The sequence below is a fragment of the Peromyscus eremicus genome, chromosome 7 (genome assembly GCF_949786415.1).
Source record: "Peromyscus eremicus chromosome 7, PerEre_H2_v1, whole genome shotgun sequence".
NCBI lineage: Eukaryota > Metazoa > Chordata > Mammalia > Rodentia > Cricetidae > Peromyscus > Peromyscus eremicus.
This window is the reverse complement of record NC_081422.1, coordinates 39,210,872-39,237,657: the sequence shown is the minus strand read 5'-3', so window position 1 is coordinate 39,237,657 and position 26,786 is coordinate 39,210,872. Positions and strand designations below refer to the sequence as shown.

General features: G+C 44.0%; 1 protein-coding gene across 1 annotated transcript in view; it reads left to right on the top strand.

Annotated features, from left to right (window-relative positions):
* The window catches only part of Kmt2a (lysine methyltransferase 2A), a 79,522-nt gene that overhangs the window by 19,100 nt on the left and 33,636 nt on the right, over positions 1 to 26,786 (top strand). Inside the window, exons 2-10 of the mRNA XM_059267734.1 lie at positions 10,515 to 10,584; positions 13,479 to 16,129; positions 16,515 to 16,692; positions 18,426 to 18,660; positions 21,714 to 21,778; positions 22,211 to 22,591; positions 22,901 to 22,974; positions 23,615 to 23,746; positions 24,360 to 24,473. Of these exons, the coding sequence (XP_059123717.1) occupies positions 10,515 to 10,584; positions 13,479 to 16,129; positions 16,515 to 16,692; positions 18,426 to 18,660; positions 21,714 to 21,778; positions 22,211 to 22,591; positions 22,901 to 22,974; positions 23,615 to 23,746; positions 24,360 to 24,473 (3,900 nt within the window). The remainder of the gene's footprint in view (positions 1 to 10,514; positions 10,585 to 13,478; positions 16,130 to 16,514; positions 16,693 to 18,425; positions 18,661 to 21,713; positions 21,779 to 22,210; positions 22,592 to 22,900; positions 22,975 to 23,614; positions 23,747 to 24,359; positions 24,474 to 26,786) is intronic.

Genomic DNA, 26,786 nt, shown 5'->3' with positions numbered 1-26,786 from the left:
CAGAGAAACCCTGTCTAGGAAAAAAAAAAGTGGCATAAAACATTTTAGTCTTAAAAATTCGGTTTCTTTGTTTTATGTGTATGAGTGTTTTCCCTACATTGTGTGCCACATGCATGCCTGATGCCCAGAGAGGTCCGAAGAGGGCATTGGATCCTCTGGAACTGGAGTTAAGAATGGCTGTGAGCCACCGTGTGGGTGCTGGGAACCAGTGCTGGTCCTTTGCAAGAACAAACAAAAATGGGCCCCCTTTGGTCTGTGGCTCTTTGAGTCTCCTCCGAGAAGCCTTTCCTGATTTCTCAGTGGCTCACCGCACAGCTGGCACAGCTGACACAGCTGGCACATCGAGCTCTCCTGTCTATGACCCGCTCAGTGTGTATCTTCTCCCTGTCCACTAGGTTGGATGCTCACAGGGCAGGCTGCTTCCCTGGGCCAGTTAGTTTTTATCAACTTGACACAGCGAGGGCCTCTGGGAAGAGGGAACTTGAGCTGAGAAAATGCCTCCATCAGACTGGCCTGTAGGCAAGTCTATGGGACATTTTCTTGATTGATGATTGGTGTGGGTACCATTCCACTGTGGGTAGTACCATCCCTGGGCAGGTGGTCCTGGGAGATACAAGAAAGGTACCTGAATGTGAGCCTGGAGAGCAACCTGGTAAGCGGCTTTCCTCCATAGATCTGACCCTGCTCCTGCTTGAGTTCCTGCTCCAAATTCCTCCTCGAAGACTGTGGGAGGGTAACGTAAGCCAAATAATCCCTTTCCTCCCCAGGGTGCTTTTGATTTAGTTTGTTCAGCAGTAGAAAGCAAACTAGGACATTCCCCATCTGTACTAGTTAGTTTTTGTCAACTTGACACAAACTAGTCACCTGGAAAAAGGAAACCCCAACTGAGGAAGTGCCTCCCTCAGATTGACCTGTAGGCATGGTGTGTGGGCCATTTTCTCAATTGCTAAAGGATGTGGGAGGGTCGAGGCCACTGTGGGCACTGCTCCCCTGAGCAGGTGTGCCTGGGCTGTGTAAGAGCAGCTGAGAAGCCAGTGAGTAGCACACCTCCATGGTCTCTGCTTCAGTTCCTGCCTCAGCTTCTCTTGATGGAGGACTGTAACCTGTAAGGCAAGTAAACTCTTCCTTCCCCGGGTTGTCTTTGGTTAGTGTTTTCTGAGAGCAAAGAGAAGCAAGCTAGAAGAGCATCTGTGGTCTTGAGGGTCAGACAGTACCTGGCAGTACTCAGTAACCACTTGCTAAGTGAACGGATGCTGATCGTAGCTGAGTTACGGCTGCTGGCTGCTGTCCTTGTTTTCCGGTCTCTTTCTTACTGTAGTTCGTTATGTAGTGTTACTGCCAGACATTAGTGAGCTGGTGGCAGTGCGCTGTTTCAGAAACAGTGTCCGGTTTTTGCCTTTGTTTTTAATTTTGTCTTATGTGTATGGGCATTTTGTCTTTCTTCTCTGTCCTGCTGGGGATACTCTTGGTCAGCCTAACCAGTTTCTAGTAATTCCTGCATCTGGTTTTCTCTTTTCTCCCATTACTCTGAATAAGCTTTGGCTTATTACTATCTTCATAATTTGTTTTCTTCGGAGCTGCATGCTCTTTTAGCCCAGGATGTTCTTGAACTTGATATCTAGTCAAGGATGCGTCTTCCATCATGTGCCATTGTGCCTTGCCAGAGCCAAAATTTTAAAAACCTGGTGGTTGTGAACTTCTTGTAGAATCTGTCCTTTTGCTCAACCCGCTTTTCCACTGCAGTCACTCTCTCTGACTCTGTAACAACGTCAGAGGCCATATATGGTTGTGTACACCCATAGCCCTAGCACCGGGAAGGCAGAAGATCTGAGTTCCAGGCCAGCCTAGAACTCATGGGCTACATGAGATAAAAAAATCAAGAGAAATAATTAAAATAAGATGGCCAGATGGAAGGACTTTGACTTGGTCTCTGTCTAGTTGTATCAGAAGGTGGACAGCTTATTTACCACTTTATCTCTGTCTTAGTCACTGTTCTGTTGCTATGAAGAGACACCATGACCACGGCAACTCTTAGAAAAGAAAGCATTCAATTAGGGATTGCTTACAGCTTCAGCGGGTTAGTCCATTATCGGCATGACGGGGAGCATGGTGGGAGCATGTCAGCACTCATGGTGCTGAAGCAGTAGCTGAGAGCTACATCCTGATTTGCAGGCTATGAGAGACTGGGCCTGGCATGGGCTTTTGAAACCTTAAAGCCCACCCCTCGGTAACACACTTCTCTCCAACAAGGCCACACCTCCTAATCCTTCTCAAATCATTCCCTGATGACTAAGCAGTCAAGTATGTGACCCTGTGGGGACCATTCTTAGTCAAACTACCACCGTCTCTAAAAGTGTATGATGTCCAGAAAGGATTTCTGTGCTGTTTACCTAGTGGAAGAATGTGTGTGTTTTATAGGCGCATGCAGTGCAGCCCAAATGTCACTCAGAGGCTTAGGTGGAACAAAGTAGTTTAAATGATAGAAAGAGTCCTTCTGTTGGTTTGTTTAAAAACTGAGATGTTGATAAGGATTCTTTCTTCAGTGTTTTAATATAAAGTTACATACACAGGAAGGAAAAACAATCTACTTTTCCATTCAGTCACTGATTTGGTTTGTTTGTTGAGACGAGGTCTCCCTGGGTAGCTCAGGCTGGCCTTAAACTCCGAGTTCTTGCCAAAATGCTGAGATTACAGAGTGCTGGGATCTCAGGTGTGTGCCACCCTGTCTAGAGACTCACTGCCCCATGGAGCCTTTAGGATGAGGTCCACCTCTGCTAGGAGGTAGTTTTAAGCACTTGAAGGCCCGTGAGACCTTCCATGATCTGCCTCCTACCTCCCCACCTCCAGTATCTTTTGACTGGCTGTGCCTCTGTGCTTGTGTGTGTTATTCACTAGCTGCCTTTGCGCAGCGTTCCCACAGAGGTCCTCTAGCAGGGTCTCCTGTGTGCCACATTCTGTTCCTGCACTTGGCTGTTCCCCTCCTCCCTCTCTCTACAGGGTCCCACCGCATAGCTGTGGAGGCTAACTTCAAATTAGGGATCTGTTTCAGCCTCCCAAGTTCTGGGGGTTTTAACCTGTAACCACCACACAATACCCTGCTTAGAGATGCATGTTATCGCTGCTCATCCCTTTACCTACGTGTAGTTTTAAAAGATTATTTATTTATTTATTTATTTTGTTTTTTTCGAGACAGGGTTTCTCTGTGTAGCTTTGGAGCCTGTCCTGAAACTCGCTCTGTAGACCAGGCTGGCCTTGAACTCCGCCTGCCTCTGCCTCCCAAGTGCTGGGATTAAAGGCATGCACCACTACAAGTTTTTATTTTTCAATTATGAGCAAGTGGGGCAGGGATGTGCTTTTCAGTGAGGGTCCCCACAGAGGCTAGTGACATTGATGGCCCTGAGGCTGGAGTCACAGGCAGTTGTGAACTGCCTTGATGTGGGTCATGGGAATTGAACTCAGGTCCTTGGGTAAAGCATTTCATGCTTTCAACCTTCAGTCCTTTTTTCCAGCTCCAAGAAATGATTTTGAATAATATGTTCATTGATGTTTTTCTTGTTGATGCAGTGAAGTTAATTTTGTAATTGGAGGAATTTGAATTTTTAGACATTTTAGAGACAGAATGCTGAGCTAAGGTTGCTAAAGGGCGTGTGTGAGTTGCATAGCACTTAGTTAAAGTGAGGTGCCCAGGAAAGAGCAGGAACAGGGGTTCATGGTAGACCTTGTCCATCTCAGGCCAGGGCTGATGGAGCTTGTTTAATAGAGATGTATGGGGTGGGGGTGGTGGTGGTGGTGATGATGATACCTAGGTTGATTCTGTAATTTAGGTATTATGAGTAGTACTGTAGGTGTTCTTTGTTTGGTAGGCTCATTGGTTGGTTGGTTGGTTGGAGACTGAGAATCTTAGGTAGAGTAGATTCGGATGACCTTGAACTTTGACCCTCCTGCCCCAGTTCCTAAGTGCTGGGATAGGATACAGGAGTGTAATCACACCTGCTTTCATGTGATGCTGGGGTCATGCTCACTTGGCAGTTAGTTATTCTAGCCACTGAGCTCCTTCCCTGTCCTGGTCGATGTTTTTAGTGTAGCTTTGGTGGCAATCCACTTTAGCTTGAGAGGTTAAGGATTCTAAATAGGTGATTTTTCTTCCTCTCATTGTGTTCCATTGGGGAGCATTAAGAAAGACACAGAGGGGCTGGAGAGATGGCTCAGCAGTTAAGAGCGCTGACTGCTCTCCCAGAGGACCTGGGTTCAGTTCCTAGCACCCGAATGGTGGCACACAAGTGTCTGTAACTCCAGTTCCAAGGGACCCAACACCCATGGAAAATGTAAAATAAAAATAAATAAGTGGGTTTTTTTTAAAGACAAGAAGCTAACTATTTTAGTTGGCTATAGGAGGGAGGGAGTATTGTCTATGAATAATGAATTTTATAAGGCTGTTCCACACTAGGAATTGTGTCGTGCCTGATGGCTGAAGAGGGTCAAGTCTCCGATCTCCAGCCCTGTTGAGGTGCTTTGTTATATGTGAGGCGGTAAAAATGCCTTGGAGAATTTTGAAATCTACTGAGTGTTTCTTACCCACCAACTACTGATGTAAGGGAGAGTGAGCTAGTCCAGATGTAAGCATGTTTTTTATTCTGGATTATGAGTTAAGTCATATTTTGTTCTCAGAAACATTTTAACTAAACTTTGATTTTTGGGAGGAAGGCTAAGTTGTGCACCTGCCTGTCTTTGGCTTAGGTACTTATTGGAAGCAGGAATTGTGTATTTTCCAACTTTTCATCCAGAACACACTCTGGCTGGGACATGTGTGTGAATGGTTGTAAAAGAACCAGGAAATGAAATATTGCTTTGTTTAAAAAGTTTTCTTAGTCTTTCCTAGAAACACAGGTTTTTATGTATTTTTCTAAAATGCCTCTACTAAGTTTTACATGTAACGTTATTATCTGTAATATTATTTTGGGCTCAGGTTCTCTTGTGGGAAGACTATTTTTTCCCCCGAGACAAGGTTTCTCTGTGTAGCCCTGGCTCTCCTGCAACTCACGCTGTAGACCAGGCTGGCCTCAAACTCAGAGATCCACTTGCCTCTGCCTCCCAAGTGCTAGGATTAAAGGTGTGCGCCACCAGGACAGCTGGGAAGATTATTCTTATTCCTTAGTTTTTTTTGAAATGGAGTCTCACTATGTAGATTCTCTCCCTCCCCTTTTCTCCCCTCCCCTCCCCTCCCCTCCCCTTCCTTTCTCTACCCTACCCTACCCTCCCATCCCCTCCATTCTTTTCTTTCTTTTTAAAGACAGGGACTCACTGTGTAGCCCTGGCTGGCCTGGAACTCCCTATGTAGATCAGACTGGCCTCAAACTCAGAGAGATCCACTTATCTCTCCATCTTGGGTTCTGGGATTAAAGATGTTTACCACCATGCCCAGCAAATAAAAATCTTGAATGCTAAGATATTTATGAGTCAGGGAGTTTAGTAGTAAAAGTGTGCGTAGAAGTTCCCAGCTAACTGCCTTAGAATTATGGCAAGGAGCAGTAAATTCTACATTAATTATTTTTATAATTATAGTTCACTTAGGGGGTGACATTGGATAGCTTAATTTACCATAAATCACCGGACACTAAATATGATTTAACAGTATTTATAGAGTTCAACTTGGCTAGGGTGCTTTTCTGTCTTGGTGTTAAGAAAAATGTTGAAATCTTAGTGCAGTCCAGTCTCCAAGAACATCATTGACCACAAGAGCTCATGCCTATACTGTGCCTAGGAATGCTGTGCTCCTCAGAGAAGGCCGTGATGAAGGAAGGGAAAAATGTGTGTATTGGGCCAGGCATGGTGGTGCACACCCTTAGCACCAGGTTTCCCTGAGTTTGAGACCAGCCTGGTCTATATAGTGAGTTGCAGGCTAGCCAGGGCTACATGGTGAGTGAGACCCTGTCTCAAAACAAAGCATAAAGGAAGAAAAGAAGTAGAAAAAGAAAAGTTATGTACTAAGTGGCCTAGGACTCCTTGGCTATGTGTAACATAAAGTCTCCTGCACGCTCTCTTTAGCTGGGCGCGCACTTGTGTGTGTGTGTGTGTGTGTGTGTGTGTGTGTGTGTGTGTGTGTTTGCACGCACAATGCCTTGATCTTTTGGTCTGTCAGCAAGTCTGGACCTATTGGAAGCTAGGACTGACATCTCTTTACATTGCCCTGAGGTGGTACCTGAATAAAGTGAGCAATGGAGCCAGGATGAGAAGCCAATTGGGATGGTAGTGAAGTGCCTCCCTTGGGGTTTTTTGAGGGGTTGAGGGTGGGGTAAGGATTGTTTTGTTTTGCTTAATGTGTTTATTTAGGAATCTTAGCATAGAATTGGAAGTTCAGAGTCGGAAGACTAGAGCTCTGTGACATAACAATGACAGCTTTTGTTTTAGCCACGTTGTTTGGATCTTTGAAGAGTGGGCTTTCATTTTAAAGCATAGTCTAGAAATCAGTCTATCTCAAATGCACAAAAAGTTCTTGGGTTGAAATGCAGCCTTTAGAGGAAAGGGGCCTCACTATGTAGCACTGGCTAGTCTGGCTCACTGTGTAGACCAGGCTGGCCTCAATCCACAGAGGGTCTCAACCCCTGCCTCAGCCTCCCATGTGCTGGGATTAAAGCATGTGCCAGCACGCCTGATAGTGCGGTCCTTTTTGACTGCACACTCTCTGCCTGTCTCATTCTAATCTTATCCTGAGATCAGAAGGAGAACAAATGTTTCCTATCATCTTAGAAAATACTCTGAAAATTCTAAGTATTGACAGTTGCTTGACTGACAGCTCAGGAGCATGCTGACTGTTTTACAGGACTTTAGAACGGGTGTTGTATAGTTAGGTTTTGTGAACGTCTGTAGTACAGATGGTGACGTGAGTTGCTGATCATGAACAAGATGGTATTTTCTCGTTTCCTTTAAAACTTGTAAATGTGTCACCTGATACTTGGTGTATAGTTGCTTGCACCGTTCGTTCCTTCTCCCTGTACTTGGAGATAAACGAGACTCATTGCGTTAGTGGTGTAGCCTCCTGGGCTGTATTTGACCGCCCACATCCAGGTACTGTGAGATACATGGATCAGCAGTTTGTTTGATGGGGCTGATGTAGAGAAGAGCAAACTGCCCAGAAGCTTGAAGGATCAGAAAGTGGCCGTTCTGTGCTTTAGTTGTAGAATAGAAAGCTTGGGCTCTAGATGGTTTATTTGACTTCTTCAGTTTTTTATAGGTTCAGTTGTAACTGTTATGGTATGAAAGTGATTACATCCAGTAACAACTGAACCCCCTTTAAACACATAGGTTCCCTGTTGTTACCTGTATGTGTGATCTTGGATAGGTCATTAGGCCTCCCAGAATTTGTTCCTTCAATACAACACAAAAAAAAATTAATAAGAATGCTGCTTTTTAGTTTTCTAAGTGATTTTTATATAAGTGGTTTCCTTCTCTTTTTACAGTGCTCCAGGAAAGAAAGACATGGAGAGAAAGTGACTTGTCTAAGATCACATAGCCTAAGAATAGCAGAACTGGGACTGGAGAGATGGCTCAGAGGTTAAGAGCACTGGCTGCTCTTCCAGAGGTCCTGAGTTCAATTCCCAGCAACCACATGGTGGCTCACAACATCTATAATGAGATTTGGCGTCCTCTTTTGCCCTGCAGACATACATGCAGACAGAACACTGTAAATAATAAATAAATAAAATTTAAATAGCAGAACTGAGTCCCAAAGCCAGGCCTTCTGGTGTTGCAGTCCATGAAATGTGGTCTGGCCTTCTCTAATTTTTTTTAAGTTTTCTCCTTCTTTGAAATAATTTGCTACTGCCTATCTTATTTGCTTGATTTTGTTGTTTTTTTCTCCTAAACTACTATTTAATTGTCTTACTTCTGAGTGGAGAATGTAGCTAAGGGATAGAGTTTCTTGTCTAAGGCCCCAGATTCAGTCCCCAACACTAAAATTTAAAATAACTAAGTCTGCCCAAAGCATATATTGAAAGTGGAACAATATGGACTTCTCATTTAAAAATTTGGATTAAGCCAGCCAGTGGTGGCGCACACCTTTAGAATTCAAGGCCAGCATGGTCTACAGAGCCAGTTCAGGACAGCCAGGGCTACACAGAGAGACCCTGTCTCAAAAACCAGGGGGAAAGGATTAAGCTGGGTTTGCTGGCACATGCTTGTAATCCCATACCTGGTAGGGGAGGAGCGGAGAGTGGAAGGAAAAGCATCCTTAAGGTCACCTGGGCTGTGATACTGAGGCTCTGGCATCCCTTCCCCCTAAAAGAGACATTTGTGTTGATTGGGCCTTTGTGAGTTTTAATAACTTTTTTGATACTAAGATCGTCACAGAATTTATTTGGCTTTTTAAAAATTTAATTTATTTTGTGTGTGGATGTTTAGCCTGCACATGGGGCTGTACACCACATGCATACAGTGCCCTGAGACCAGAAGAGGGCATTGGATCCCCTGGAACTGGGTTATGGATGGTTGTGGATCACCATGTGGATGCAAGGAATCAAACCCAAACCCCAGTCCTCTGCAAGAGTAGCAAGTGCTCTTCACCACTGAGCCATCTCTCCAGCCTGTTTGGCTTGTTTTATTTTAAGATAAAGGCATAGGTTTTTCTTACAAATAATGTTCACAATAAGTGTTTATTTTAAACTAAGAGAATTTTTTTTAAAATTGCTTTTAACCTAGTGACAAAAGAAACTGTTATAAAAGAAAAGCACTCTAGTATGTGTTCCTTAGACTGAATACATTGGAATTAGAATACATTAAGAAATACATTTCTCTAGCTGGGTAGTGGTGGTGTACACCTTTAATCCCAGCACTCGGGAGGTAGAGGCAGGGGGATCTCTGTGAGTTCAAGGCCAGCCTGGTCTATGGAGCAAGATCCAGGAAAGGCACAAAGCTACACAGAGAAACCCTGTCTCGAAAAACCAAGGAAGAAAGAGAGAGAGAGAGAGAGAGAGAGAGAGAGAGAGAGAGAGAGAGAGAGAGAGAGATTGATTGATTGATTGATTTCTGAAGAGAATTTCAACTTTTTTTTTAAATACTTATTTTATGTGTATAGATTTTTGCCTACATTTTATGTTTGTGTGCTATGCACCTGCCTGGTGCTTTCGGAGGCCAGAAGAGGGCGTCAGATCTCCTGGAACTAGAGTTGCAGATGGCCATGAGTCACGTTTGGGTGCTAGGAATCAAACCCAAGTCCTCCGGAAGAGCAGCCAGTGCTCTTAAACAGCTGGGGCGTCTCTCCAGCCCCGTAAATACTTTATAGTCTTAGACTTGGATAAATAAATAAATGCTGCCTAAAAGCCTTCAAGTTCAAGAGTTGAACTGCTAATTTGTCTAAAAGGTTCCATTTACGTGTTACTGTTTTCCTCGGTGATAAGTGGTTAAGGACCTTATTAACACCGGGCTCTAGTTTTAAACTGAGGAAAGAGCTCTTCAGTGGGAGTGGACAGTGTCATCCACTGGCGCTGTCCACAGGAGGAGAGTCTGGGGACTTTACCTGTTGGGACACAGCTCAGGATTTACCAGACTCTAGCAAGTCTGCACTTCGTTCCAGAGTGGTGGTGTTTGTGTGGATTTGTGAAATAGTCCCTCTCTCTCTTTCTCTCTCTCTCTCTCTCTCTCTCTCTCTCTCTCTCACACACACACACACACACACACACACACACACACACACACACACACCTTTCTAGAAAGAACTTTTTCTGAATCAGTAAATTTGTCCTAGTCAATATGTCTCAGTAGAACTTGTCCAAAATAGGCTGATCGATCCTTAATATTTTTTAAGGGCAGGTGAGGAGAGTTTTGTTTGTTTGTTTGTTTTGTCTTTCCCAAGCAGAACTGGAAATAAGATGTTTCCATTAGTGATGAAGGGAGTCGCTGTATGTGGTCAGTTTTTTATGATCCCTGTCGCCAGCACTGCTGCCCACCATTAAGTCTATTATCAGAGGGCATCTTAAGGTGATGCTCTCTAAAGTGCACGTGGAGACTCTGATCTCAGATGTACAGAAATCACGTCTAATAACAGTTCCTGGGTTAAGGAACTGACACTTATGGCACCTACAGTCTCTCTAATATTTAGTAGGGCAAGAGATCATTATTTGGTTTATGGCATTCCTTGTATGTTTGTAGATTTAAGTGCTTGTTTTTTTTTGCGGCTGTGTACTTTTAACATTATCCTGATTTGCTTATTTATATTAAAGTTATCCTTTAATGGTTTGGGGTTGTGTCTGTAGTTTGAAATTTAGACTATCCCTTATCTGTTCACCAAAGATGAACTTTCAATGCATTGTTCTGTTACTACACAGCTATTAGGTATAATGAAACTATATGACTGGGTCCATGATTTGAATCTTAGTTATTTTATAGAATCCATTTGGATAATGATATTCCTATGTAGAGGCTAATTTTCCAATGCATTTGTTTCATCTGGGCATTTCTTTGGGATTTATTCACAGTTATGTTTTTTTTTCTGATTGTAAAATGCTTTTCCTTTGTTGTAGGATGAGCAGTTCTTAGGTTTTGGCTCAGATGAAGAAGTCAGAGTACGAAGTCCCACAAGGTCTCCTTCAGGTATGGCCTACGAAGCGTGTGCTGTCAGTCTGCGGTCTGTTTGCTGGGAGGGTGTGGCTTCTTTCCGACTTAGGAACCAGACTGTATGGGGTGGTTTCTGTTGCCTGTACTTGTTACTCCTTTACCATGGTTTTCTGGGTAATACTTGGGCATGGGAATGATGTAGGGAGACCTGGTCAAATTTATCATTTTCTATCCTATGGTAGTATTTATGCTTGTGGGGGGGAATTGCCCCCCCCTTTTGTAGATGAAATTTAGTGTACTGTTGTCAAAGATCCAGAAACAACATGTTGGCGTTCTATGATACCTTTTATCTAAACTTTAAAAGGCTGTACTAAAATAAAGAAACTGAAAATTATGTGGGTGTTTCCATTTATTAGCACTGTGTATCAATTCTCAACAAAGTTCTAGACGTACAGGCAGTTTTCTAAGATGGTCAGTGGGCTTCACCTTTAATTGCTTGGATAGGTCAGTTCTCTGGAGGAAAGGCTGAGGGTCTTTAATGGGAAACACACTCCTCACCTTGTCAACTCCTGACTTGGATGGTTTTGTTCCTGTGGATAAACAGACTGGTTAAATACTATGTTGTTAGATGTTTTTACTCTGTTTAGTTTGTGATGGTTGCTGCCATTTGGGTATCACTTAAGAGTCATTATATATTCTATACTAATCTAATTAGACACCCAAGCTGACGATGTCTTTCCTAAAGATGGTGTTGCCATCTAGTGACTGGTAGCAGTGGTCTGGGACCTGCTATTTAGACAGTAGTAGTGGTTTCTTTAAGAGGTGATAAAATCTTAAATTTTTATATAGGAAAGGGACAAAATGACATAAGCAATTAGATGGAGCTGGTGTGTGGCCCTGAGAGTAAGAAGTTAGCAGCTGAGTTAGGACTTCTGAGGTCTCCTTTTTCTACTTGTCTGTGAAAGCTTCTTTTAAAAAGTCATATGGAAGAGGTTTCAGAATTGCTGAAGCTGGGCAGCCCCGTCAAATGGGCCCACAGTGCTGAGGAGTCAAGTCTTCACTCTTAGTTAATTCACAGCTTTCACAGTGGTTTCCTTGTGAGTGTTTTCTTGACTATCCATTCACATTGTTGTTGTTTTGAAGCATCTGGTTATGTTCTACTTAAATGAATTGTTACCTGCTGTCTTTGTTATAATTAGTATATATTGACAATTGATTTGTAAACTCTTAACTCTCATAAGGGAAGTCTCCTGAGTTATTTGGTGAGGAAGGCATTTGTGTTTATGTTACGAAGTTCAGCCAGGAGACTTCATTGATTTCTGTTGTGTTGGAAAGCAGCTCTGTATCACAAATATCCATAGAGGCTGCAGTCTCCTTAGATGCCTGGTGAGGGAGGTTTTGGTCTCAGAAGAATGTTGTACTATATAGCCCTGAGAAGCTAAGAGAGAATAAAAGAATACCATAGGCTTTTTTTTTTTTTTTTTTTTTTTGGAGGCAGGGTCTTAACTTTGTAGCCAGGTTGGCCTGGAGCTCACTGTGTAGCCCTGGCTAACCTTGAGTTTCCCAAGTACTGGGATCACAAGTAAGTACATCATGCATGGCTGTCATAGCCAGTTCGTACTGCATTTTAAATACAGGTTTCATTAGGTAGTAGAGACAGTTTTGCTCCTTGACTGTTTTCATAGTAGCAAGTCAAGCATCTTTATAATTTGGGGAAATTCCTGTTTGCAGTAAGATCTCAATGTGTGGCCCTGGCTGGAATCCCATAGACAGACCCTTGAACTTATGGGTAGTCTCCTGCCTCTGCCTCCCTAGTGTTGGGGTTACAGGCATACCTACCTTCATCACACCTACCTATTTTATTTAGAATAGCAAAGATCTATCTTATTAAATTGTTGATTTGACCTTAATATCAATTAAGGTTAAATCTTTTTGTAACTTGGACTAACTAAAGAAGTCCTAGGAAAGAGTAGATTAGCGGGCTGGAGAGATGGCTCAGAGGTTAAGAGCACTGACTGCTCTTCCAGAGGTTTTGAGTTCAGTTCCCAGCACCCACATGGTGGCTCACAGCCATCTGTAATGAGATTTGGCGCCCTCTTCTGTGTCCATAATAAATAAATCTTAAAAAAAAGAGTAGATTAGCAAGCTCATCACACAGGAGCTCTCATGCTACACACCAGTGAGTGGACTGACCACTTAGGAATGAGCGGTTTTCCTCCAAAGTCAAACTTTTTAGTTTACTTTGCTAGAACAGTAAAAATACAGGATGCTGAGCTGCCCAGGAAGGAGCCTTTGCCCATGAAAGTTGATACTGTTTTTCAAATTTATTCAGGGCCATAATTATACAGTGAAAAGTTGGGATGTTGGTTGTCGTCGTCTTCGTTGGGTTGAGGTTGTTTTTGTTTTGGTCTTTTTTTTTAAAGACAGGGTCTCTGTGTAGTCCAAGGCTGATCTGAAACTCACATGTAGCCCAGGCTGACCTCAGGCTTGCCAGCCTCCTGAGTACTGCCACTGTCAACTTTGGAAAGAAACATGCTCTTGAATGTCACTCTTGGTGACTGGATAATGTAGTGCAGGTTTTTCTAAACAATTTTTTTTTCAATTTTAGAAAAGGGAAGAAAAACCAAACTCTGCTAATCTGAGGAATGGGAATTTCTGTTTTCTAGGTCACTTGTTCAGTGAAAAACTTAACTTTCATTTTTGTACCAGAAAAATAATTAAATGTTTTTTCAGGTGGAATGTTACTGACTTGATTTCTTTGAGGTAAATATTCAATGAAAAGAAATTAAGCACAACTAAGATATAATATTGACTCATTAGTCCCAGTGAGTTCAGTACAAAATGGCCTGTGCTAAATTATATTCAGCCTAGCTAAGACCTGAACTACACAGCTAAATATATGCTCTTCATTGTTTAATTTCTATACACAGTTAAAACTAGTCCTCGAAAACCTCGCGGGAGACCTAGAAGCGGTTCTGACCGAAACTCAGCTACCCTCCCAGATCCGTCTGTGTTTCCCCCTCTAAGTAAATCAGAGACCAAATCTGCAGAGAAAATCAAGAAGAAAGATTCTAAAAGCATAGAAAAGAAGAGAGGAAGACCTCCCACCTTCCCTGGGGTAAAAATCAAAATCACACCTGGAAAGGACATTTCAGAGTTAACAAAAGGAAGCAAAGAAGATAGTCTGAAAAAAATTAAACGGACCCCTTCTGCTATGTTCCAGCAAGCCACAAAGATTAAAAAATTAAGAGCAGGTAAACTCTCTCCTCTCAAGTCTAAGTTTAAGACAGGGAAGCTCCAAATAGGAAGGAAGGGGGTACAGATTGTAAGACGGCGAGGAAGACCACCATCCACAGAACGGGTAAAGACCCCTTCAGGTCTCCTCCTTAACTCTGAACTGGAAAAGCCCCAGAAGGTCCGGAAAGACAAGGAAGGGACACCCCCACTCACGAAAGAAGACAAGACCGCGGTGAGACAGAGCCCTCGAAGGATTAAACCGGTCAGGATTATTCCTTCTTCTAAAAGGACCGATGCCGCAATCGCTAAGCAGCTCTTGCAGAGGGCAAAGAAGGGGGCACAGAAGAAAATCGAGAAGGAAGCAGCTCAGCTTCAGGGGAGGAAGGTGAAGACGCAGGTCAAAAACATCCGGCAGTTCATCATGCCTGTGGTCAGCGCCATCTCCTCGAGGATCATCAAAACCCCCCGACGCTTCATAGAGGATGAGGATTACGACCCTCCGATTAAAATTCCGCGACTAGAATCCACACCAAACAGTAGATTCAGCGCCACGTCCTGTGGATCTTCTGAAAAGTCCAGTGCAGCTTCCCAGCACTCCTCTCAGATGTCTTCGGACTCCTCCCGATCCAGCAGTCCCAGCATCGACACCACCTCAGATTCTCAGGCCTCTGAGGAGATCCAGGCACTTCCTGAGGAGCGGAGTAACACCCCTGAAGTTCATACTCCACTGCCTATTTCCCAGTCCCCAGAAAATGAGAGCAGCGATAGGCGAAGCAGACGGTATTCCATGTCAGAGAGAAGCTTTGGATCTAGAACAACTAAAAAATTACCAACTCTACAAAGTGCCCCACAGCAGCAGACCTCCTCCTCACCACCTCCGCCCCTCCTTACCCCCCCACCTCCCCTGCAGCCAGCCTCCAGCATCTCTGACCACACACCCTGGCTTATGCCTCCCACCATCCCCTTAGCGTCACCGTTTTTGCCTCCTTCTGCTGCTCCCATGCAAGGGAAGCGGAAATCTATTTTGCGGGAGCCAACATTTAGGTGGACTTCTTTAAAGCATTCGAGGTCAGAGCCACAGTACTTTTCCTCAGCAAAGTATGCCAAAGAAGGTCTGATTCGCAAACCGATATTTGATAATTTCCGACCCCCTCCACTAACTCCCGAGGATGTTGGCTTCGCTTCTGGTTTTTCCGCGTCTGGTACTGCCGCTTCAGCCCGGTTGTTTTCACCACTCCATTCTGGAACAAGGTTTGATATCCACAAAAGGAGCCCCATTCTGAGAGCTCCAAGATTTACTCCAAGTGAGGCACACTCTAGAATATTCGAGTCTGTGACCTTGCCTAGTAATCGAACTTCTGCTGGAGCATCCTCTTCGGGAGTATCTAATAGAAAGAGGAAAAGGAAAGTGTTTAGTCCCATTCGGTCTGAACCAAGGTCACCCTCTCACTCCATGAGGACAAGAAGCGGAAGGCTTAGTACTTCTGAGCTGCCACCTCTCACTCCCCCGTCTTCTGTCTCCTCCTCATTAAGCATTCCTGTTAGTCCTCTTGCCGCTAGTGCCTTAAACCCAACTTTTACTTTTCCTTCTCATTCCCTAACTCAGTCTGGGGAATCTACAGAGAAAACTCAGAGACCAAGGAAGCAGACTAGTGCTCCAGCAGAGCCGTTCTCATCAGATAGCCCGACTCTCTTCCCGTGGTTCACCCCAGGCTCGCAGACTGAGAAGGGGAGGAGCAGAGACAAGGCCCCGGAGGAGCTGTCCAAAGAGCGGGATGCTGACAAGAGCGTGGAGAAGGACAAGAGCCGAGAGCGAGACCGGGAGAGAGAGAAGGAGAATAAGCGCGAGTCAAGGAAAGAGAAGAGGAAAAAGGGCTCTGAAATGCAGAGTAGCTCTGCTTTGTATCCTGTGGGTCGGGTTTCCAAAGAGAAGGCTGCTGGAGAAGATGTTGGCACTTCATCTTCTGCCAAAAAAGCAGCGGGGCGGAAGAAGTCTTCATCGCTCGATTCTGGGACCGATATTGCTTCTGTGACTCTTGGGGATACAACAGCTGTCAAAACCAAAATACTTATAAAGAAAGGGAGAGGAAATCTGGAAAAAACCAACTTGGACCTCGGCCCAACTGCCCCATCCCTGGAGAAGGAGAAAACCCTCTGCCTTTCCACTCCTTCATCTAGCACTGTTAAACATTCCACTTCCTCCATAGGCTCCATGTTGGCTCAGGCAGACAAGCTTCCAATGACTGACAAGAGGGTTGCCAGCCTCCTAAAAAAGGCCAAAGCCCAGCTCTGCAAGATTGAGAAGAGTAAGAGTCTCAAGCAAACTGACCAGCCCAAAGCACAGGTACTCTTGCCCACCTTGCCGTTAAAACCAAGTTTCCCGAGTCCTTGGGGCAAGTCTTAGTTAGGCTAAACATTTGAGCTCCTAGGAGACAAATGGTAAAGATGGTAGTATGTGCAATGGTCTTTCAAGGACCAGTAGGACTTTTGAGAAGTAGAAAATTGTGTTCTAATGTAACATAGAGAGGACAGTATAGGTAGAGATTGCTGCTAATTTTAGGATGCAGAAGTAGTTGACTTCCATATATTGGCTTACCAGCTAGGAATAGCTAGCTAGAGTTGTATACTTTGATGATAGGTCATAATAAGTTGGTCAGATACACTTTGGCTTCATTTAATTGCATTTGTGGCATGCACAGTAGTCTATTTGTTGTGTATCTCCTATTCAGGGTCAAGAAAGTGATTCATCAGAAACCTCTGTGCGAGGACCCCGGATTAAACATGTCTGCAGAAGAGCTGCTGTTGCCCTTGGCCGGAAACGAGCTGTGTTTCCTGATGACATGCCCACCTTGAGTGCCTTACCATGGGAAGAACGAGAAAAAATTTTGTCTTCCATGGGAAATGATGGTAAGTCAAGGAAATCGACCTTGGAATTGTGAGCAGACCCATTCATTTGCTTTCTCTGCAGATGCCAGTAGACTCTTCATAGTTCACTAGACTGGATTTAAAAAAAAAAAAAAAAAAAAAAAAAACAAAGTCAGATAGCTGGAGGGGATTAAATATTTGAAGATTTTGTTAGAGGAAATGCCTCATAAAGAAAAGGTGAGCTACCCCAGGAAGACTGGTAAGCCATCAGACTGCGATGCAAGTCTAGCCCCTGAAAGGGAAGAGGGAAGAAGGGGTAGAGCCTGCCTAGACTGCCATGCAGTAGAAGAAAGATTTGGCGAGGTTGTCAGAGGCATCTCATGTCTCAAAAACAAGGTTAGTGTCTTGGCCACACTAAGAACCTGCCTGGAAGCAGCTGTGTTGAATGTGACCTCTTTGTACCAGTAGTTTTCAGAACACAGCAGCTGGATCTCCTGGTTATTTATACTTCAAGGAATTAGCGGCCTGTGCAGCGTTATGTTAATCAGGGTTTCAGCTGTGGCTATGATAAAATACCAGGGTCAAAGGCAACTGGGGAGGAAAGGGTTTATTTCGTCTTAAAATTCTCAGGTCATACTCCATCACCAAGGGAAGCCAGGACAGGGAACTCAAGGCAGGAGCCTGGAGGCAGGAACTGAAGTAGAGACCATGGAGGGGCACTGCCTGCTGGCTTGTCCTCATGGTTTGTTAGGCTTGTTTTCTTAGACAACTCAGGACCACGTGCCCAGGGGTGGCATCACCCATAATGGCCTGGTCCCCCACTCATCAGCTGTTTATTAAGAAAATGCCCCCACAGGCTTGACTACAGACAGTCTGGTGGAGGCATGTCCTCAATTGAGTTTCCTCTTGCAGATAACTCCAGCTTGTGTCAAGTTGACAAAGACAAAATAACCCCAGGACAGGCAAGTTCTCATGACCGCCATACAACTCCAGTGCTGGACACCTTCTCTAATGGAGTTAGTCATTTGAGAGAATTCTTAGACACATGCAGCTTATTCTTGATTTTCAGTTAGATCGTTTTGTTTTCAGTATTTGAAATTTTGCTTTCACCAAGCTATAAGGAGTAGACATTTAAAAACCTTTAGATAATTACTTTAAACACCTATGTTGTTTGTTTTTTCTTTTCCCACCACCCAGCTCCCAAATAAATCACACACCGAGGCTTATTCTGACTTATAAATGCCTAGCCTTAGCGTGGCTGTTTCTAGCTAGCTTCCCTTAACTTTAAATTATCCCATCTATCTTTGGTCTTGGGGCTTTTCCCATTGTCTTACTTCTGTCAATCTTATTTTTACTCGGCGGCTTGCTGTGTATCTGAGTGTCTGGCCCCTAGAGTCCTCCTCCTTCTCTGGCTACTTCCTCTCCTCCCAGATCTCAAGAGAAAGGATAGATGGGGCTGGCAGGCAGAGAGGTTTATCCTTTCTCTTGCCTTGCTATTGGCCATTCAGTTCTTTATTAGACCATCAGGTGTTTTACACAGGCACAGTAACACAGCTTCACAGAGTTAAACAAATGCACCATAAACATAAGTAACACATCTTAAAATCATATTCTACAACACCTCTGAGTTCTGTGTATGGGTATATTACAAACTTTTCTATTTTAACTAGCAATTCAAATGAGTTTAATGTATCTAATGATACAACGGGACTTTGAGGATCTCTCAAGAAGGCATTAGACATTCCCTTGGAACTAAAGACACATTTCTTTAACAGATAAGTCATCAATTGCTGGCTCAGAAGATGCTGAACCTCTTGCTCCACCCATCAAACCAATTAAGCCTGTCACCAGAAACAAGGCTCCCCAGGAGCCTCCAGTGAAGAAAGGGCGGCGATCGAGGCGGTGTGGCCAGTGCCCCGGCTGCCAGGTGCCTGAGGACTGTGGAGTTTGCACTAATTGCTTGGACAAGCCCAAGTTTGGTGGCCGCAATATAAAGAAGCAGTGCTGCAAGTGAGTGAGTCTTCCTCAGAGGCGATGACCTAATGGTCACATAGATTTCTGTCGCCCCTGCTTTGTCTCAGAGGCTTTGGAAAACCTGGTGTGGTTGCCTCAGTCTGCTCAGGTTTCTAGGTTGGTTGTAGAGTTGGGTTTTGTGATGTGATGAGACTTAAGGTAAATAAGTATTTTGTGGCAGTACCATCTAGTAGAACATTCTCAACAATGGAAACATTCTTTTTGTACTCAATTCAGTGTGACAGTCATAGCTACATGGGGCTATTGAGGACTTGGCGTGTGATTAGTGTGACCGAAGAGTTACATTTTAAAAAATGGTTTCTAAAAGCTGGGTGGTGGTGGCAGAGCACACCTTTAATACTAGCACTTGGAGACAGGTGAGTTTGAGGCCAGCTTGGCCTACAAAGAGAGTTCCAGGACAGTCAAGGCTGTTACACAGAGAAACCTTGTCTTGAAAGCCCTTCTCCCCCCCCCCCAAAATGTTTTTATTTTAATTATTTTAATTTTAAACATCTGCATGCAACTCATGACTACTATATCAGTCAAGGTAGCTTTGGACAGCTGCCTGAAACTTGACAAATCAGGGGCTGGAGAGATGGCTCAGTGGTTAAGAGCCCTGGCTGCTCTTCTAGAGGACACAGGTTCAATTCCCAGCACCCACATGACCGCTCACAAACCTTCTATATAACTCTAGTTCCAGGGGATCTGATGCCCTCTTTTGATCTCCACAGGAACCAAACATGCACACGATGCACATACATACATGCAGGCAAAAACAACCATACATATCAAATAGTAAAATAAAGATTTTTAAGTATTAAACTGAGAATAAAATAATATTTTAAAAACTTGACAAATTTAGGCATAGGATTTTTTGATGGACTGAAATTACTTTATTATTATTACTAATTATTATTATTATTACTAATCATTGATGTGTGTGTCGTGTATGTTTGTGTACATCCTCCCATGCACATACAGAGGCCAGAGGAAGATGTGTTCTGTGTTGTAGTCCTACTCTATCACTCTTCTACTTATTTTCTTGGTCTCTTCCTGAACCTGGAACTTGGCCAAGAAACTCCAGAGCCACCTCAGACAATACTGGGACTATAAGCATGTGGGACCACATTCACATCCTTTTTTTTTCTTCCAAGACAGGTTTTCTCTGTGTAACACCTCTGGCTGTCCTGGAACTCACTATGTAGACCAGGCTGGCTTTGAACTCACAGAGATCCGCCTGCCTCTGCCTCCCAGTGCTGGGATTAAAGGCGTGGCCACTACGCCTGGCTTCACATTCAGATTTCTAACATGGGTGCTGAGAGTCTGAGCTCGGGTCCTCAGGCCATCTTCCAGTTCTTAGAGTCACTTTTAGCTTTATAGCATTCAGGAAGCTGGAGACATTTTTGTCTAAGTCTCTGGGCCCTCTTTTTTTTTTTTTATTTTTAATTTTACTTTGAAATTTGAGATTAGGGTCTCCATATGCATTTCAGGGCCGCCTCAAACTTGTAATCTTCCTGCATACACTTCCCAGTACCAAGATTATAGATCTGTAGCACTACACTTGACTTTCTGAGTCTTTCAGAATATTTTCTTTTTTTCTCAGACAGGGTTTCCTTTTGTAGCTTTGGCTGTCCTGGAACTCACCCTGTAGACCAGGCTAGCCTCAAACTCAGAGATCCGCCTGCCTCTGCCTCCTGAGTGCTGGGATTAAAGGCGTGCGCCACCACCATCGGGTTTCAAAATATTTTCGTTCATACAAGCGTTTTTTGTAGATGGCTGCAGATGTGCTAGTCCAGTGCCCTGCCATAGAGTTATACTCTCAGCCCAGCATGTGCAGGTTTTGATAAAGACTTTTGAAAATATTCTACTTTTCCAGTCAGTTTGTGGGCACACTCTCTGCCATCTGGGTTTTTATTTTATTTATTTATTTTTTTAATGTATTAGGAGAATTGTGTAAACAGAAATTCTGGTCACTGGGTCTCTTACATAGTGCCTGGCACAACAGATATTTACCAAGTGAATGACATTAAACCGATTAACATCAAATGTAGTTGAAAGATTCTTCATTGTTTACTCAGGGAATACAGTTTCTGGGAGACAAGAAGTAATTCTAAGCTGGTTGTGGAGGCTTATGCCTGTAATTCCAGCACTTAGGACATGGAGGCAGGAAGATTGCTAAGAGTTCAAGATGAGTTTGGATTATACAGTGAGACCATCTCAAAAAAAAAGTACTGTTTTGGTTTCTAAATTTAAGCGCGAATCTTGTCTTTAGGTACTTTAGTGGCAAGAAGTAATTTAATTTACATAATGTAAAAAAGTGCGTGAACTCCACTTTCAGGTGTCAGTGGGTTTGATGTGAGCGAGGCATGGAGCTCAGGCACTGCTTGCCTTACACATACGAGACCTGATATTCACTCCACGGTTCCAAAAATAGAACCTTTGTTTGGGGCCAGGAGTGTACTGAGTTGTAGAGAGCTTAGGGTGGATTCAGTGCGGATGGAGTCTTCAAGTGAGGTTTAAATTTTATTAAATTTAAACTAAGGGGTAAAATATATCACAGCCATGAGATGCAGCTGTAGTTTTGGAGTAACAAAGGACTCCGTGGTTTTTAGATGCTGCTTGTGAACATGACTAGTAAATCCCATGAGAGAGCGGTAACTAGTTGACTGTAAGAAATACTGCTCGTCATGTCAGTGTACACTCTGATGCCAGCACTGAGAGGCAGAGGCTGGAGGATCAAGACTTCGGGACCATGCTCTGCTATATAGTGTAACCTGGGCTCTGTGGAACCCTGTCTCAAAACAAAGCAGAAGGACAGGAGGGAGGGAGGGAGCCAGTGATATTGACATTTGCTCCTTTTACATCCTAAAGGTAGGTAAAATTGCTGACGCAAGGATTTTAAAGGTTCAGCTTAACCTGAGGAGGAAGAAACCCTTGTTCTGTCAGGTGAACCTGAATGGCGACTCACTGTCTTCTACAGACAAGGGAGAATTTATTTCATGCCTCCTCTTTTAATGCAGTGTTTTATGCTTTCTCCTTTGTTATCCTAGGATGAGAAAATGTCAGAACCTCCAGTGGATGCCTTCCAAAGCTTACCTACAGAAGCAGGCTAAAGGTAACGGTGTGCAAGGGCCTCCCACAGAGCCCATGCTTACAGCTGGACACAGTCAGTGTAAAGAGAATACTAGGTTTTCGTTTTTGTTTTTGTTTTTCTTTTAAAGTACTGCTCTCTCCCGGGGAGTTGGTGGTTGTTGAAGCTGGATGATAGGTACATGGGGGTTCATTTGACTCTTCTTTTTATTTGGGGGTATGTTTGAAATTTTCCCTAATTAAGACATTTGTTTAAAATTCATGTTAAAAAAAATATAGCTCTGCTCTGCTATAAAATCCCTCTGCATCACCTGGTCAACGTGGCCTCAACTTTGTGGAGAATTTGAGTGCCAGCTTTGGCTGCGGGAACAAGTCTGTGTTACAGATCTCTCTGTATTTCTTCTTTTCACTGAAATTTTCTTGCTTATGGATAGATGATCTTGTTTTGTTCTCCTAGCTGTGAAAAAGAAAGAGAAGAAGTCTAAGACCACTGAAAAGAAAGAGAACAGAGAGAGCACTGTTGTGAAGAGCTCAGTGGACTCTGGTCAGAAGGCTACCCCACCAGCACGGGAGGAGCCTGCCCCAAAGAAGAGCAGCAGTGAGCCCCCACCCCGCAAGCCCGTGGAAGAAAAGAGTGAGGAAGCGAACACCCCTGCACCCGCACCTGAACCCAAACAGGTCACCACTCCAGCTTCTCGGAAGTCCAGCAAGCAGGTCTCCCAGCCAGCACCGGTCATCCCCCCTCAGCCACCCAGCACAGCAGCACCACAGAAGAAAGAAGTTCCCAAGACCACTCCAAGTGAGCCCAAGAAAAAGCAGCCTCCACCGCCAGAACCTGGTGAGTGCTGAAGGCAGGGAGAATGTCAGGCTAGCAGAGCCAGCCCAGAAGCCCGGGTCTCAGACAGGCTGTCGGAGCCTGAATGCTTCCATCTCTCTGTCATTTGTTCACACCTTTTGGTTAAAGAAAGTGGACTCTTTACTGTTACATTACAATAACCAGATGCAAAACAGAAAGTTAGATTGGCTGTGCTGCCATGCTTCTTCTTTGAGGTCTAGAGATTGTTCGCGTGCCCCTCTCTCCATAGGCCATTCGGTCTGAAAGCAGTCATTGCTAGCATCTGACCAGAGTCACTTTTGAATCCTTTAGGTCCAGAGCAGAGCAAGCAGAAAAAAGTGGCCCCCCGCCCAAGTATCCCTGTGAAACAGAAACCAAAAGACAAGGTGAGAGCAGAGCTGAGTGTGATTCCTCGGGATGTGTTTGTTCTGTTCTGTACGGGAAGCCTTGACCTTGACGGTTTCCGGGCTGAGCCAGGCAGTCTTCCTGCTTCGGTGTAGATGGTGCTGGGGTCTCACAGAGTTAAGGTATAGGCTTTAGCCCTTTCTGTTTGCTTGGTATTTTGTTTCTCTGCTTTCTCTTCCTTGTTGTCTTCCTCTTCTCCGTGGCCTTGCATGTTGAAGTGTGGGCAGCAGCTTATTCTAATAGGCATTTGCGGTGTTTTCTGCCCTCTATGGTTAATAGCAGTTGTCTATGAAAGCAACCCCTACCTGTGCCCACTGCTTCTGTTATGGATGGAGACAGAGAATTTCAGAACTTTCTGTAGATTACCCTTTCCCTCTCTTGAGACAGGGTCTAACTCTGTAACTCAAGCTGGCCTTGAACTCCCAGCAATCCTCCTGCTTCAACATCCAAAGTGAGCCACCACACCTAGCTCACTTTCTCCTTCTATAGGATGCTTATCCTGAAACAGGTTTTCTATGTCTAAGAATTGATGTTTGTATTCTCACTTGTTGCAAATGTGAGGCCAAGTGATTTGTTGTTGTTGTTGTTGTTGTTGTTTTCTACATCTACTTTATGTCTCAGGAGAAGCCACCTCCAGTAAATAAGCAAGAGAATGCAGGCACTTTGAACATCCTCAACCCTCTTTCGAATGGCATCAGTTCTAAGCAGAAAATCCCAGCAGATGGAGTCCACAGGATCAGAGTGGACTTTAAGGTAAAAGTGTTGAGTGGTCATGCCTTTATTGAGCAGTATGACCTTTAAAGAAAAGGGTGTGTGTTGAAAGAGAAACAGCACCCACTAGAGGAACAAATAAGAACTACAGTTAGCAGATGGGTTCAGGTGTGATCCTAGTTGGTTTTCCCAGACAGGGTTTCTCTGTGTAGCCCTGGCTGTCCTGGAATTTGCTCTGTAGACCAGGCTGGCCTCGAACTCACAGAGATCTACTTGTCTCTGCCTCCCGAGTGCTGTGATTAAAGATGTACACCACCACTGCCTGACCAAGTTTTTTTTTTTTTTTTTTTTTTTTTTGGTTTTTCGAGACAGGGTTTCTCTGTGTAGCTTTGCGCCTTTCCTGGAACTCACTTGGTAGCCCAGGCTGGCCTCGAACTCACAGAAATCCTCCTGGCTCTGCCTCCCGAGTGCTGGGATTAAAGGCGTGCGCCACCACCGCCCGGCAAGTTTATAATTTTTTAAGCAGCAGTTATTTTTGGACTGACGGAAGTGAAACACTCTTGGCATTCTGGTGTCGCTCTGTTTTTATGCTTTTTGTCTTGGTTTTGCCATTGTAAAGCTTTCATAAGTGGTCTTTCTGTCTCTTTCTCCACAGGAAGATTGTGAAGCAGAAAATGTGTGGGAGATGGGAGGCTTAGGAATCTTGACTTCGGTCCCCATAACACCGAGAGTAGTTTGTTTTCTGTGTGCCAGTAGTGGGCACGTGGAGGTAAGGTCCTTGGCCTCTGTCTGCTGTGTGATGATGGGTCACTGTGCTGTGTGCAGAAGGAGTGACTGGATGCACTGTGTTAGGAGTTAGCAGGCCCTGTCTCCTGAAGCCAGCTACTGAAGAGCTTTTACATTTTTAGAAATTTTAAGAAGGAATCTAGTAGGAAGTACTTTTCTCTCTTGAACTTAGTCTTTACTAGAGTTCTTTTCTCTTAGAATAAAAAAGATTGCTATTATATTGAATACCTGTGAATATAAGCTCTTAGCACTGGATGGCGGTGGCGCACGTCCTTAATCTCAGCACTTGGGAGGCAGAGCCAGGTGGATCTCTCTGAGTTCCAGGACAGCCAGGGCTACACAGAGAAACCCTGTCTTGAAAAACCAAAAAACAAGGTGAAATGAAATGAAATGAAGAACTGGGGAGCCAGCATGTAGCATACACCCTTTATTTATCTCCACATTCAGGAGGTAGAGAGGCAGGTGGATCCCTGGGAATTTCAGGCTAGCCAGAGCCACAGAGTGAAAACCTGATGAAAAGAAAAAGAAAGAATTAGTGGCTGGGAAGGTGGCTCAGTGGTTAAGAGAGTTGCTGCTCTTCGGAGGATACAAGTTCAGTTCCAGCCCCCACATCAGGTGGCTCATTGCGACTCGATCTTCAGGGGATTCAGTGTCTAATTCTGGCCTCTGCTGGCATCCCACACGCAGGTGGCATCCACTCACATCAACGCAAAACACATAAATAAGAGTAGAAATAAGTCTTTAAAAAAAATTAGAGTGACCAGCACACAGTCTGCACTGTATTGCAGATTATGACCATTGCTTGAGGAATTTTCCATTTAAATTTTTTCCTAGTAACACATTTCAGGCCAGGTTTATAGGAAAGCAGCTGAAGTCTGGCGGGGGGAAAAGGCCAATACACTCTGCTTAGATTCTCCAAATGTGAATAGAGTTCATTCCTTTTTCTGTTTTTGCTTATATGTATGAATTTTTCCAAAATACAAAAATGATTCTCAGTCTTTCGGCTCAGATCAAGTGTAAAATAAGAAATGAAATGAAATGTATATGCATGTTATATATATTCCATTTTCTAAAAACGGAGCAAGTTGCAAACAAAAGCCATTGTGTCTTGATGATAGTGTGTATTTCCTAAAATCAAGGACACTCTCTTGCATAACCACAGTATCGTTTTATTTTAAAAGTGGCATGAAGGAGCCACACTGTACAACAGGGCCCACATGGGAGGTTTATTGAGGGGAGGGGATTGAAGGAGCAGAGAAGGGGGCAGAGACCGGTCCCTGGGGATGAAAGCGAAGAAAGAGAAAGAGACAGGAGGTGGGCAAGGCTGCCTTTTATAAGGAAATGTAGCGAATGCGCACAGAGGATGCTCTTAGTGGCTGCAGCTGAGGATGTATCCTGTCAGGACCCAAAGGACGGGCCAGTACAGATGCCTAATGCTAACAAGTATAATTATCAAAATTAGGAAGTTAATACTGGTGCATTGCTGGCACCTAATTGTAGGCCTTCTTTAGGTCTGACCACTTTTCCCTGTAACAAAAACGGTTTTGTTTTGTTTTTTCATCAGGAGAAAATTCAGGTTACTTTCATTATTTTTAAGTATGTGTCTGTGTGGGGTATGTACACTTGAGTGCAATGCCCTAGAAGACCAAAGGAATTGGAATTATAGGTAGTTGTGAACCATGGGGGTGCTAGGAATTGAACTCAGGTCCTCAGGAAGGCACTCTTAACCACTTAGCCATCTTTCCAGCTCTGGTTGTTATATACTTTTTAAATCCTCTGCCAGTGTGAAGCTTACTTTTAAATTACAGGTGGAAAATGTAAACCATAGCTCACAGTGGTTAGTATGTTTGTAAGAATTAAAACTTGGGCTGGAGAGATGGCTCAGAGGTTAAGAGCACTGGCTGCTCTTCCAAAGGTCCTGAGTTCAATTTCCAGCAACCACATGGTGGCTCACAACCATCTGTAATGAGATCTGGTGCTCTCTTCTGGCCTGCAGGGATACATGCAGGCAGAGCACTGTATGCACAATAAATAAACAAATCTTTAAAAAAAAAAAAAAAACTTCAAAGCCATCCTGTCTCCTCCCACCCTTTCTCTCTGCAGTTCCATTTAGACCTCTCTGGGGGTCTCTCTCACTGCACTTAGCACATTCTGTTAAATCTTTTGAGACAGGGTCTTGCTGTGTAGCCCAGGCTAGTTAGTCCCAAACTCTCTGTCCTCATTCTTACCCTCCCAAGTGTTGCATTTAGAGGTGTGTGCTTAGTTCCATATGTTGAGTTAAAAACAGGTCAAGTAT